The sequence below is a fragment of the Natrix helvetica genome (genome assembly GCF_964273705.1).
Source record: "Natrix helvetica genome assembly, chromosome: 2".
NCBI lineage: Eukaryota > Metazoa > Chordata > Lepidosauria > Squamata > Natricidae > Natrix > Natrix helvetica.
In genome coordinates, this window is record NC_138552.1 from 206,750,088 (window position 1) to 206,764,677 (window position 14,590).

The window sequence follows — 14,590 nt, forward strand, 5'->3', positions numbered from 1 at the left end:
TATAAAAGGCGAACTGCATAGTACAGAATATGGAATACTTAAATCTGTATTTTTTTCCCGCTCTTCCCCTAGCGGATGAGTACTGAAGGAGCCCTGCTATCTCAGACTGAGTTATTCCTCAGTCCCAGGAAGAATCATTCACTGAATTGCCAACGACTAGATTCAAATGAAGCAGCCTATAGCAGTGGTCAGGAGGATAATATTCTCACAGATGTTACAGATCAGACAGATGCTGATGATGAAGAAGAGACCGAACAAGTAAGCACCTTATTTCATGAAATGGGGAGAGAACACATTGATCCATTAATATTCAGTATCATACTGTGTTTTCCTAAAAACAGTCTTTTGACCCCCAAAATAAGCACTTGGCCTTATTTTCGGGGAGGCCTTATTATTTTTGAGGTGCAGGAGGCGGCGAGCGGGGTCACCTCATGGCTGCTGCTGTGTTGCAATATTTTCGGGGAGAGCTTATTTTGGGGGGAGGGCTTATTTTAGCACACGCTCTCAAAAGCCTGGTTGGGCTTATTATCCGAGGAGGTCTTATATTCGGGGAAACAGGGTATGTAGAATGGCTCCATGAACTATACTAAGCTGAATATACAATGGGGTATCCTTGCTTTAGCTTTCAGCAACCCAAATCATTTAACAGAGGTGGTTAATATTTTCACATCTGCATCCTAACCATTGGGGGAATACAGTAGGAATTTCTGAGATCTTCAACCACTGTTGTATTATGTCCTCTGCCATGGAGCTTAGCAATAAAGGGAGGAATTCTCTCAAAAGAATTTCTTTCCAACCCTCAATGGTTATATTGAGCTAACAGAAAGAAATGTGGTAATGTGCTGAGAGAGTGAACACATGAAAGAATAAAAAACAAAAAACAAAAGAGAAGACTGAATAAGGGAAAAAGACTGAGAAACATGATATAAAAAAAGTGAGATGCAGAAAGTATAGTTGAAGATGTAATTTCCTCTCCTTGTTGATCCCCCTTCATCCTACCAACATTCATTAATTTAACTGTTTGCATATATTGGTGTGTTACCAATATTTGAACATAATGACAACAGTTCCAAAGAAATCTTGTTTGAATTTACTCCATAAGACCATCGTAGATCTCAGTGTAGATAGAAGAATCATACAAAAAGAGTCTTCCATGGTATCAGTTGAAATATAGCATCTACTTGTTGAAATCAGAATGTTGCTAGGCTTTACTTTGGCTGAAATTAGACATATAGTTTAATATTCACCCATTTCCACAGAGCACTCAACACTTTCAGCAAAAACCAAAGGGAGGCCGCAAAAGATTGAATAGTCAAGTTACTGAAAATTTTGAGAAACGAAGGACTTTTAATCTCAACATATGTGAAATTCAGGTAATTGAAAAAGTTGTGAAATCATCAGGGTAGCACCTAACCGGATCTGGTTGAGCTAAAACAACCATAGTAAATATGATTGGATTAACAGTTTAATATTCGGATGGGAGTTTACCAGAGAACATCAGAGATGTAGCTTAGAATAACAAGCAGAAATAATATCCAAGGAAAGTGAGTGCTAAGCCATGTCTGTAATGATATTAAGAAATGTATGTGGACATGGATATGAAACCATTCAAATTCCAATAATTTCCTTTAAAAATATCATAGAAAACTGATTTTTTCATGTGTTGAGAGATGCAAATGAAGTAAAAAGGGGAGAAAAATCAGAGGCTGAAAGATAATAATCGATAAAAATAAAAAGTTGTATGGGATCATTTAATACTATTATCTATATTATGCCCTTCTCTGTGAATTATCCCTGGAAAAGAAAAAATGTTGATAATCAATAGGTTCTACTTAATGCTTATTAAAACAAGCTTACGTCCAAATATGAGTCAGGATGAAGTAGCATTATAAGATTCGGTTCCAACTCTGTGGACATATCATCAACTTTCCAAATTTTGGGTTTCAAAAGGCACAAGGTGCTTATAGAAAAATATCATTTTATGTGTACATACAAACATAAAGGTTTGCAAGCAAGCAAGAACTCTCTGGTATCCTGGTTCCTTGCATGTTATTTAGTTATGGTTTTCATAATAGAATGAACAAGAGTATACGTCTTAAACCTTAGAATACAACAGAACTAGTAGTGGCTCCATCCTATGCAATTTAAGGAAGTATCATTTTGGCTACACAAGAATCAGAAATTTTAGAACTAAGTTCATGATTAGCATTGATGTGATTAGAATACTGATTAATAATATTCTATATTTGAAAATTTCACAGAACTCCCAAAAACGTACAGATGAAACTCCTTCCCAGATGAACACAAAGCTTTCATTTTCCTGCAATGAGGATAGTCGGTTATCTGAACAATTTACTCCCCAAAACAACCCATTTGTGGCAAATATTTTGGGGAGAACATCTGCAGTGAGAAACATCTGGACAGACCATCAGATTCGGCAAGCATTGTTCCCAAGTAGACGACCTCTGCAAGACAATATAGATGATGATGATGATGATTACCAAATGTTCATGCCATCAGACTCCACATCCAATTTAACTTCCATTGCATGTGAAGAAAGGAGCCCATCAAACCGTCCTTGCAGTTGGCATTTAGGACTAGTTCATAAAAATGATATTTCCAACCTGAACTCCAATAGAATTATGAGGCGGGCCAGCAGCGCTGGTGAAAGTAAAACTGGAGCAAGATATAGAAAGAATTACCATGATCAAAGTGCCTCTTGGAATGAAATTAAAAACTCCAGAAGTGACATGGACAATCTTCAAGAATGTCAGGAATCTTCAGAAGAATTGACTATAGATGACATAGATCATGTCTATGACAACATAAGTTTCGAAGATTTGAAGTTAATGGGGCTGGCTCAGAGGGAAGAGTCCAACCGTGCCCCACAAGGGTCAGCTAAAGATTCACTCTATGAGACATATGACCAAGACTATTCTTTCAAAAAAACTCAAGCATCTCAAAACAGGACTTGTATTCCTAGAAGAAATGAAGCCATTCCCAGGAGAGAGCCTTCATCTGTAAGGTCTTATGAATTAAGGATTAGTGAGGAAAATATCTATGATACCATAGGCCTTCCAGAAGAGTCAGCATCAAATTTCAAAAGTGATCACCTTAAATGTTCCAAAAAGAGAAGTTTTCTGGGTGTGGAAACAGATTTTGCATGCTGTAACCAGTTCCGACAATTTGTTTCTGAAGAAAGCCTCCAATTCAGTGAAGATGAAAATCCCTATCATTACGTTCCATTAGATCGTGGCCGCTTAAGTTTGGCAGAGAGTTCCTCAAATTCTGATTCACACTCTCACAAGTCTGTTGCAGATAAATTATCAGAGGAAGTAGATGAAATCTGGAATGACCTGGAGAATTATATCAAGAAAAATGAAGAAAAGGCACGGGATCATGTCCTTGCGGCTTTTCCTGTCTGCAAAGATGAGGTTGATAATCAAACATCTAGCAGAACTACTGGTGGACCAAATAAAGATATAAAATATTCATTGACTATGCTCCCACTACCAGAAAAAAGTGTTTTGTCAAAAACTTTGCCAAACAAGGTAGCCAGGTTAAGTGAAGCCAACATTAAGTTTGAAGAGGCAACATCATATAAAGCAAATTCACTAATAGATCTCAACAGATCTTCACTCTCAAATGACAGAGGTTTGGCTGATAGCCTTTACGAATCTCCCAATAATATATTCTGCACAGTAAATACAATAGATACTAATGGTGAACTGGATTCTGTGGATAAAACAAAGAACCGTGTTTTTATGATGGCAAGACAGTACAGTCAAAAAATCAAGAAAGCGAATCAGTTTTTGAAAGTAAAAAGTGCAGAGCAAGAACAATTTCCGAGTCGGCAACAGAAATCAAAGCACAAGGACTTAGCAGCCATTTTAGAAGAGAAGAAACAAGGTGGACCTGCCATTGGTATACTTATATTTTCCCTCATTTTTTAAACTGATCTGTTGAATGCTTGAACACAATGACTTATGGGTATACTTTACCCATCCATTGGTTAATATTTCTTTGAATTGACTGAAAAAGTCCAATTAATATACTTATGCTAGCATTTCTTTCATTATGAGTAAGATCTATTCCTCTGTTAATGCAGCCAACAGCATTAGCAGCTGTCAAAAAAGCCAATACAGTTCTAGGCTGCATAAACAGAGAGATAGAATCAAGATCACGTGAAGTGTTAATACCACTTTATAATGCCTTGGTAAGGCCACACTTGGAATACTGCATCCAGTTTGGGTCGCCATGATGTAGAAAAGATGTGGAGACACTAGAAAGAGTACAGAGAAGAGCAACAAAATGATTAGGGGAATGGAGGCTAAAGCATACTGTATATAAAACAGTTGCTGGAATTGGGTATGTCCAGTTTAATGGAAAAAAGGAGTAGGGGGGACATGATAACAGTGTTCCAATATTTCAGGGGCTGCCACAAAGAAGAGAGGGTAAACTTATTTTCCAAAGCACCTAAAGGCAGGACAAGAAGCAATGAATGAAAACAAATCAAGGAGAGAAGCAACCTAGAACTGAGGGGAAATTTCCTGACAGTTAGAACAATTAATCAGTGGAACAACTTGCCTCCAGAAGTTGTGAATGCCCCAACACTGGAAGTCGTTAAGAAGATGTTGGATAGCCATTTTCTGAAATACTATAGAGCTTCCTGCCTGAGCATGGGGTTGGACTAGAAGATTTTATTGTATTGTATTTCCAAGCTCCCTTCCAACTCTCTTATTCTGATTTGAATTTTATAGCACCGGATTAACTAATTGGCTTCTAAATAAAGCCACATGTCTAATTTAAATCAGAAAAGCAGTGAGTTTCTCAATGCATTTAAGAACATTCCTACCATAAATTCTAAACAGTTGCGTAACTTCATTTAATTAAAAAAAAAGGTTACGAGACAAACATATAAACATAAATGTTGTATTTTGCTCATATTTGCTTGAAGTGATGAATGTACCAATAATACTCAGTTTTATTGTCTTCTCCAGACATTTTATTGTGGAAAAAAATATATATTTATATTGGCTGTGGGGAATGTTAAGAGGGCTAGTTATAGTGTCATTAAAGAATAGTGGGTTTTCATTGTGCAAATGAAGAGAGAGCAACCATGTTTTGAGAACAGATAATACACAGAAATGCCTTGAAAAATATTGCCTGATTGGTTGGATTTATGTGCCTCCCATCTTATATATAATAATTCTGGTTGGCTCACACAAAAAACAGAACAGGAGTAAAAATATATATTTAAAAAACCCATTTAAAAATCCCCAAAAACCTCATGGTACTCAAAAACAGATTATCTTCCCTTATCATTGACATTTAGAATTGCTGGACTCCAGCCACTCCCTAATCTAATGCTTGTGGGAAGAGCTAGTTCTTCAAGGCCTTCCAGACGCCTAGGAGGGTGGAGGCCTGCCAGACCACTAGAGAAGAGGGTGTTCCACTGGTCAGGGATCACTGCAAAAAGGTGCACTTCCTAGATACCATCATATGACTTTACTTTAGTATCGGAAGACAGAAAACTGATTGGATGTAGTTACAGGAATAAGTATGTAGAAGAAATGATAGACGAAATTATGTAGCAGTAGTTGTCAGGCATCAACAACTGGACCTATACATGCACAGTTCAAGCTAATTACTTTCTGGCTATAATATATGAATCTCCGCAGTTTGGCAGCCTACTCTTTGGAACAATTAACGTAGCATTCGCAGGCCATTATTTGTTCAATTTTGCCCCCCCCCCACCTGCAGGAACACTCTATAAGCCTCCTAAAGGCTATGCATGCCTTTTTTTTGACAAAAACGGCCAATTTTTGCGAAAAATGTGCCATTTTTGCCCGTTTGTGGCCCCCTCAGGAGCACTCTACAAGCCTCCTAAAGGCTATTCAAGCCCTTTTTTTGAAAAAAAAATGGGCCCGTTTTCACAAAAAAACAGCTGTTTTTGTGAGGTCTGTAGAGTGCAAAAACTTTTTTTTTATTTGCCTCTTCAAAATCTTGGTGAGTCTTATGCTCCAGTGCGTCTTATACTCCAGTGCATCTTATACTCCAGTGTGTCTTATACTCCGAAATATACGGTAGATAAGGCTTCAGGGAATTTAGGGCAGGTTGACCTTAGCCCTTTTTCAATTGTGCAGAGTGACTCCAGGCTAGCTCCATGCTTGATCCCTCCTCCCTGAAGTGAGCACACTATGTCATCATGGATGCTACAGTCAGTTTGATATAGTGGTTAAAAGCATCCATCTAAAACCTGGGAACCATAAATTGTAGTGCCACGTTAGGCATGAAGCCAGCTGAGTGGCCTTGATCAGTCACTCTCAGTCCTAGGAAGTAGGCAATGGCAAATCATTTTTAAAAAGCAAACCTTGCCAAGAAAATTTCATGGATGAGTTCAAGCAGTTGCCAGAAGTCAACATTGACTTGAAGGCAACAAAAATAAAATTAAGGGGTATGTATGTTATACAGATGGATTTCATTTAGGCTTCTGGTTGCATGAACTTCATATACCCTAGTTTGCTCCAGAGACATCCTTCTTGAGAAGATGGAGGAGAAAGCATAGGAAATGGGGGGAAAAGATATCTGTGTCTAAGATCAGATGTTCATCTATATTTGTTTTGCAGTAATAGCACGTTAAAATCAGGAAATGTTAACTTGTACTGGTGATGTCATCATTATTTATTAAGGCTAGTTAAAACTTATCTTTGTTTTTTAGGTGCAAGAATTGCTGAATATTCTCAACTATATGATCAAATTGTATTCCGGGAAACCTCACCCAAAACACAGAAGATTACTTCTCAAGAAGCAAACATAAGATATTCTTCACCTGTGTCTACGTCTCACTTAGCTGCAGAATGCTTAAAAGCTGAAAATTGGCTTTTGCATTCAACATATAGTAATGGAGAACTTTCTGACTTTTCTCCTTGGCCAGAAACTCCTCACCTGAAGACAAAAAGCTCCCTTATAGAAATGGGGGGGATGCCAAATGTGAGACCTGTAACCTGCTCAGTGCCTTCCTTTCAGACTCCCCTTTGTCCACACATTCCTGCACAAAGGTGGAGTACCATTATAAATCAACCCAATAAAGAGAACTTGTATCACAGCCACCTTTATAATTCTTTAGGCAGGACAGAGAGCAGTACAAGGCCATCAGCATATAGCAGATCACAGTCCTCTTGCTCCATTGTGCTCAACAAGTCTGAAGAATCAATCAATTATCCACCTGAAATGAAGAAAAAGCATTTGCATTCCAACAAAAAATGTCTGACTGACCACTGTCAAGAGTCAGTGTCTGTTGCCACCCCTGGCCATTCAACATGCGATGGGACAAAGCAGACCTCAGAAAATGTCTCAGATGTTATTCTACAAGATTCTCAGAAAATTCTGAGAGTGAAAAGGAACTTGCCCTCAAATGCACAAATAGCAACTCACAATTATTTTAGTAATTTCAAAGATACTGACAATGGAGAAGGAGATGATGATGACTATGTTGAAATTAAATCCGAAGATGAGGGATCTGACTTAGAGACTTTCTGTAACCAAACAAAGGACTTGGATCCCAAAGTGAATCCACATCCTACTCATTTAGAAACTCCCAGTGGCAAATTGCTGGATCCTTCTAAACTATCAGATCCTTTCTTGACAACATGCAATGATTCAGACAAATTGAATGATTACTTATGGAGTGTGCCATCTAGTAATCAACCGAATATTGTCCAGTCCCTAAGGGAAAAATTTCAGTGTCTCAGTTCAAGTAGTTTTGCTTAATGTTGCCTTTTCCCCAATTCCATTGTTCAGCCTTAATGTGATAGTTATAGTATGACCACCAGTTCTTGTAAGACACATTGTGTGTATGTGTGTGTAGATATATGTATGTATGTATGTATGTACACACATACACATACAAACAAACACAAACCATTATAGGAACAATACCTTGCATTTGTGTCATTTTGTTCTATACAATGTAATTTTAGCAACTTTAGTGTGTATTAGAACTGGCCACATACACAAGAATTTCATAGAGAAACAAGAACGGTGGAACATCTTCAGTGGTTAAACTTTATGTATTCATAATTTATTTGCTTAAACACAGAAGAATGAACTGCTTTGACTCAACTGAAATGTACTAATGTGTTATATGTATGTACTAGTTACGTTGTCACACAGTTCTAATTAAGTAAAACTGCAAATGGTACAGACCAAATGGATCTTTGGGATCAAGCAAGAACATTTTTCAGGAATTCTAGTTTAGAAAATCCCTCCCCCCCAATGCACTAAATAAATTATTTCTACCCCACCTCCAAGCAATCGTGTTTCCAACTCACAAATTTGATACCCACAAATCAACAGCAACCTAGGACCCACCAGTAAGTCTTCTTACTGGCTTTGGCATCAATTTGAAGGAGTCTGGGCATAAGTTCCAATCTCTGGCAACAAGTCGGAGATTGGATGCATGCCCTTATCAGTCTTAACATCAATCATGCAAGTGGATCTAGAGAAAAATTTAAAATTAGGTCGACCAACTAAATAGCTTCTTCAGGTTGGCATAGGGTTTTCCCCCCTGCTTATGTTGCTGTACATACCCTTTTTGTAAGGCAGCTTCAGTTCGAAACACTTGAAAAAAAATACGAGAATACATCTATACAAACAAACTTCACATGAAGGACAGTAATGATCTAAGTACCAACTGAAGTACCTTTTACTGAGCAGGATTTGCTTTCTTACATCATTCCACCAAAAAGAATATCAGCAGTCAGAATTTTTATGACATGAGTGGTGACTTGGTGATTTGACAAAGCCATCAAATTAGCAAGTACACAATCCCTTCTACTAAAATAAGTACTGAAAGAGATATGGTCCTTGAATTACTTTGAAATTCATCATTCTGATGTTTTTTCTTAGTAGAATGCTAGTTCACTTTTATTTTTCTTGTATCAGGAAGCTGCCCCGACTTCAGTAGAAAAACTGACTGCAAATCAAAGTGTGTTTAGTAAGCAGATGAAAAATAAGTTCATATGAATTTAGGGATTTATTTAATAAAATATGTAAAATAATATAAATATAGTAATAGGAATCCAGATACAGTAAGAAGGTTGTGTCTGCTTTATTATACTGGAGGATTGTTGTTAATCTAAAAGAAATAGTGAAATATGTAACATGTAGTCATATAAGGGACAAGCGTCAGTATATTTTGAGTACTTTTTAACCTTGCTGGCAGGGAATAAAAATAGCTGAAATTCAGTATGGATGAGCACCTAAGACATTGTTTTTGTAAAAGCAAAGGGAATTATAATGATTTTTCTGGTCTGGATGAAAAAATGCTGAGGAACTTCACCTCTAACTTTTTTTATATAGTTCATGATTGTAGATAGCTACCCCAAAATTAGACAAAAGTATTTAATTTGGGGAGGGGGGGTGCTTTATAAAATACGTAAGTAGCCAAAATAGAAAGGAAACCGTTGCTCACCTGTGTGAATATTATGTTCGCATTTGGTTAGTTGATTAACTCAATAGATCACGCATTTTTCTGAAAATATTTTAAATAGATTTACAGTTTCAGAAGGCTAATTCTATTCAGATTTTCAGATTGCTCCAAGGATATATTTTTTCTAAGTTCTTGTGTTTAAACAGAATCAAGTAGGTGCTGTTTCATCTACAGCAGGGGTGTCCAAACTTGGGAACTTTAAGACTTGTGGACTTCAACTCCCAGAATTCCCCAGCCAGCCATGCTGGCTGGGGAATTCTGGGAGTTGAAGTCCACAAGTCTTAAAGTTCCCAAGTTTGGACACCCCTGATCTACAGAATGTAAGTTAACCTTTGGGTGACAAGATAGGCCTACACATTTCTTCATTAATTATCATGGGCAGAACAGAAATACGGAGAAAGTAAAAAATGGTTGTTAAAATTAGAATATTGGGGCCAGAGAATATTGTACGTAGGGAGATTGCTATCACATGTACTGTACATTCTTTGTTGTCCAGTTCTACAGGTAGGCATATCATCTCTTTAATAATTTACAGCTCTCCTTCAAAACTTTAAAGAGATTTTAGAGGAGCCTTATTTTTATCCAGGTAATACTGTTTGTAAAAAAAGGTCTAATTGTTTTTTTTAAATCTATTCTGTATTTACTAGTAGTACCTGCACTATACTACTGGACAAATGCAAAATGAAGATGCTTATTCTGGGTGAATTCACACCAACTTTCCTAGTTTCAACATATCATGTGTTACCGTTTTATTCTATTGATAAGAAATAGACCCTCTGTGTTGCACTTTTACATAACTCATTTTGTAAAGACTATGTAAAAATATATGTACATGTAGAAGAGTTCTTTTTTCTCTTTGTTATGCTTAAAAGCTGACTTTAAAGCATGTCAAACCTATAAGTGCTGCGTAGAAAAAAAATAAATACTACTTGCTTGCAGCAGTTACCTCAGACTTTTTAATGAACTACTTTATTTAATTTCACAGAAATAGATAGTTGCAGAGGCTCTATTTTTTAAAGAAACAATATCTTTTAAAGCTTTTCTGTACCAATGCTTCAGCTATCTTGTTCTGCAATTATTGTCTTTTTCCTGTCCATGCAGCAGCCTGGAGAAGAAAAAACTAAAGCTTAAATGCAAAATCAGTGCATTCAAGCCATAGCAAGAATGTTGGGTTTCTATACCCAGTAAGCTAGTCAAAGTGGCGAAAGGCCTAGGCAAAATGAATTTTAATATTTTCACTCAAAATAACTTTTCCTGCACCCGTAAGACATATTCAAATCACTACAACTAATTTGAAAAAAAGCCCTGTCTAGACTACCAGTTTTAATTTAATTATTTAATTATTAAGAATTAAATTAACAGGCCAGGAGCAAAGTCTACAAAGCAAACCTACTATCAGTGTCTTTGGTCAGCTGCCAGAGCTTACTAGCAGCTACAAATGCAACAAAATCCAAAACCCAAAAATGACAGCTGCCAAATTCTTTTAAATAGTGGGAAAAACATTTTTCAATTTTTGTTTGACTGCTGATGCCGACACCAATCATTGCCAGTTACTGTCTACCAACTGCCGTTTTAAATTTTCCAGTGTTTCGGATCTATGCTACCTCAGATAGGTACTCCTCGACTTAAAACTGTTCGTTTAGTGACTGAAGTTATAATGGCCCTGCAAAAGTGACTTATGAGTATTTATCACATTTATGTCCATTGGAGCATCCCCGTAGTCACATGATCGAAATGGCTACTGACTCATATTTATGACAGTTGCAATATCCCAGGCTTATGTGATCACCTTTTGCAGCTTCTGGCAAGCAAAGTCAATGGGAAAGCCAGATTCACTTAGTAACTGTGTTACTAACTTAACACCTGCAGTGACTCACTTAACAACTGTGGCAAGAAAGGTTATCAAATGGGGCAAAATTCACTTAAATATCTCACTTAGCAATGGCTATTTTGGGCTCAATTGTTGTGAGTTGAAGACTACCTGTATTATGACTTGTGTTGAAAACTTTAAAATGGTACCGGAGTTTATAACCTATTTAGGACGAAATCTGCTATCAGGAGTCAGTCTACATTCAAGTATAAAACATGAATTCCTAAGGCCCCACTAAAGTTATTACCTAAAAAGGAAGAATTTTCATCATTGACAAAATTGAAAGAATGCCTTAAATTTGCCAAGAACATACAGTTCCTGGACTGTTGAGAAATCTAAATTATAATGGATTCAAGAAAAGTAACCAATAATCTGTCCTTGAAGTTACGACCATCATAACATAACACCCTGACACATGACTGCAATCTGGGAGCCTGGCAACTGACACTCACGAAGTCAAGTGATTATGATTTGAAATGACTGCTTTCCATGAGCAGTCAGTTGGGGGAAGCCTAATCCACTTGCGATTCATTTAACCACTTGATTCACTTAATGACTGGTAATGTTCATAAAATCAGGGCTATGCAAATGATGACTCACTTAATGACCACATCACTTAGCAACCAAAATTCTGGTCCTAACTGTGTTAAGTTGAAGACTACCTATAGTGAATAATGGACTGGCAATTTCTGTCTAGCAACCCTATGTTCAACTTATTTTCCTCTGGGGGTAGATATAAAGAACCCCAACATTCTCAGAATTAATTTTTTTCCTGGTAACTTCATGATCACATCTCTTAAGCAAAGTATAAGTTGCTCCAACTTTCTCCCAGTCTGTTTTCTGATCTCCCAACTGTGCCGCATTGGAATTCATACATTCTCTTTCAAATTACAATATGGCCATAGCAACCTCAGGAGTGCATTCAATACAAGGGATTTATTTTTTAAATTCATCAGTAATTTTTTAAAATTGTCTTTAGGATTTATCTCAAATCTGCAACTTGAAAATTTTGAGTTAACTAATTTTCTCATGGGGGAAGAAGCCAAGACCTCTGTTCAGTACTGTTCAGTACTTGTCACACTTAGGATCAGGCATGTCCAACCCGTTCTACTTTCTATGGAGATTCTCAGTCATCCAGGTTGTCCCGGTTGTCCCAAAGGTGTTTTTTCAAGAGGCCACTGGACTTTCTAGTTTTTCTTTGAAGACGTTTCACTTCTCATCCTGACAGTACGGTGGATAATGGAAGGATTTGTACACCTTGCAGACAGCTGGTCATTAAAAGAATGCAAATGACCAGCTGTCTGCAAGGAGTGTAAATCCTTTCATTCCCCACCATCCAGCCAAAGCTGAAAAAGCTTCTTGGATGAGAAGCGAAACGTCTTCCAAAAAAAAAAAAAAAAAACGAACCACCACCCAAAAGCCCAGTTGCCTCTTTAACAAAGCACCTTCTAGTCTGCAGCCTCGCCAGCGCCCTGGGTTACCTGCGAGGCCTTTATTTCTCGCCCCGCAATACGGGAAGGAAGTGCAACCGACTCCCTCCGCCGAGCTTGGCTCCGCCTCGCCTCCTACAGAGGCTGGAGCCAACCCAACGCTGTCCGGCGGCCAGCACCCTATTCCGCCTCCCTTCCAGCCGCACCGCTCGCGTCCTTCCCCAGAGCCCAGCTCCTCCTTCTCCTGCTCGCCGGGAACCACAAGGTACTCCTCGGCCGTCTTCTTTCCACGCAAAAATGAGGTTTTCTGCCTTACGCCGCCTGCTCTGCAGACCAGCGGGGCCCGCCAAGAAAAGCGTCTGCGGCTTCCCTGGCAAAAGGCTGCGCCTCGTGCCGCCCGCTTGCTCCGCGGCTCTCTCGCCCCGGAGAGGGATCAGCAGCACGCGGGGCTGCGGCGAGAAGCAACAAGGCACCGGCAGCGAAGGCGCTCAAAGCTACGCGCTGAGGTAGGCGGCTGCACCGCGCGCGTGTGTATTGTGTGTGTGTGTGTTGTGTGTACACGTTTATTTATATGTAATATAAATACAAATGTAATATAAATAAAAAGAAGGTGCCGACTTCCTAATCTCACCACTCGTTCTTTTATAACTAGAAAGTGGCCGGCCGGCACCGCACGTGGGAGAGTTCTCAAACCCCGCCTTCGCGCTGTTGGGTCTGATGCAATAAAGCGTCTAAATTGGCGTGGAGAAGGGGGAAGTGGCGGCTCTCGGAGCCAATCAGCCTGAAGGAAGGGAAAGGGGCGTTTTCCCCCGGACCACGTGACTAGCCTCCTTTTGGGGGGGGGAGGTTGCCGGCTTGTAGAGTGTGGAATGTTAGCGGACCGGGACTGAGTGGGAAGTTCAAAAGGTTTGCCACGTACGACGGCTCTCGAGCCAGCTGTTTGCATCTGCGTTGGTTGTGGTTGCAGCCGAATAGAATAGAATAAAATAGAATAACATAATCCAGGCGTTGTTCATCTTTAATTTCCTGTCCTGTCATGTCACGCAGGACCCGTGTGACATGGAAAGCGGCTTCAATCAGACACAGGCAGGCCTCCAAACCTACTCGGCTACCCCTCATATATTCCGCCAAATCTTAACAATTTACGCTGACCAAGTACTTAATATTCAACTGGATATTTCCAACTTGTCCCACAACGTTCAAGAACAGATGGAAAAAAGCAATCTGACCAGTGTTGTCTACCCACAAGCAGAAAATGAGCCCCTTTAAAATCCGTGGCAATTATCACTCGAGTTTCCCTTGTCCTAATGGGTTCTACTACTTTCTTGAAAAGCTGGCTGAGAGAAAAAGAACATCTTGTCTTTCCTTTGGCCTTTTATATAATTTGTACACTCTGTGCTGGTCTTTGATAAATAAAGATGCGCTTTGATTTGTACTTGCCAAGTGGGATTAACTGCCTTGTGGTTTTGAAGGGACATATCACAGAAGTGAGTACACCCCCTCACATTTTGTAAATATTTAAGTATATCTTTTCATGTGACAACACTGAAGAAATGACACTTGGCTACAATGCAAAGTATAATACAATACAATGGCAGAGTTGGAAGGGACCTTGGAGATCTTCTAGTCCAGCCCCCTGCCTAGGCAGGAAACCCTATACCATTTCAGACAAATGGCTATCCAATATCTTCTTAAAGACTTCCAGTGTTAGGGCAGTCACAACTTCTGGAGGCAAGTTGTTCCACTGATTAATTGTCAGGAAGTTTCTCCTCAGTTCTAAGTTGCTTTTCTCCTTGA

The 14,590-nt window shown here is 38.8% G+C and overlaps 2 protein-coding genes across 2 annotated transcripts in view; both read left to right on the forward strand.

Moving 5' to 3' along the window:
- The window catches only part of PLEKHG1 (pleckstrin homology and RhoGEF domain containing G1), an 85,083-nt gene extending 76,778 nt beyond the window's left edge, over positions 1-8,305 (forward strand). Inside the window, exons 15-18 of the mRNA XM_081941337.1 lie at positions 73-258; positions 1,260-1,373; positions 2,262-3,924; positions 6,722-8,305. Coding sequence (XP_081797463.1) covers positions 73-258; positions 1,260-1,373; positions 2,262-3,924; positions 6,722-7,773 — 3,015 coding nt within the window. The 3' untranslated portion in view covers positions 7,774-8,305. The remainder of the gene's footprint in view (positions 1-72; positions 259-1,259; positions 1,374-2,261; positions 3,925-6,721) is intronic.
- A 4,589-nt stretch (positions 8,306-12,894) lies between these two features.
- The window catches only part of MTHFD1L (methylenetetrahydrofolate dehydrogenase (NADP+ dependent) 1 like), a 146,051-nt gene continuing 144,355 nt past the window's right edge, over positions 12,895-14,590 (forward strand). Inside the window, exon 1 of the mRNA XM_081945648.1 lies at positions 12,895-13,299. Coding sequence (XP_081801774.1) covers positions 13,091-13,299 — 209 coding nt within the window. The 5' untranslated portion in view covers positions 12,895-13,090. The remainder of the gene's footprint in view (positions 13,300-14,590) is intronic.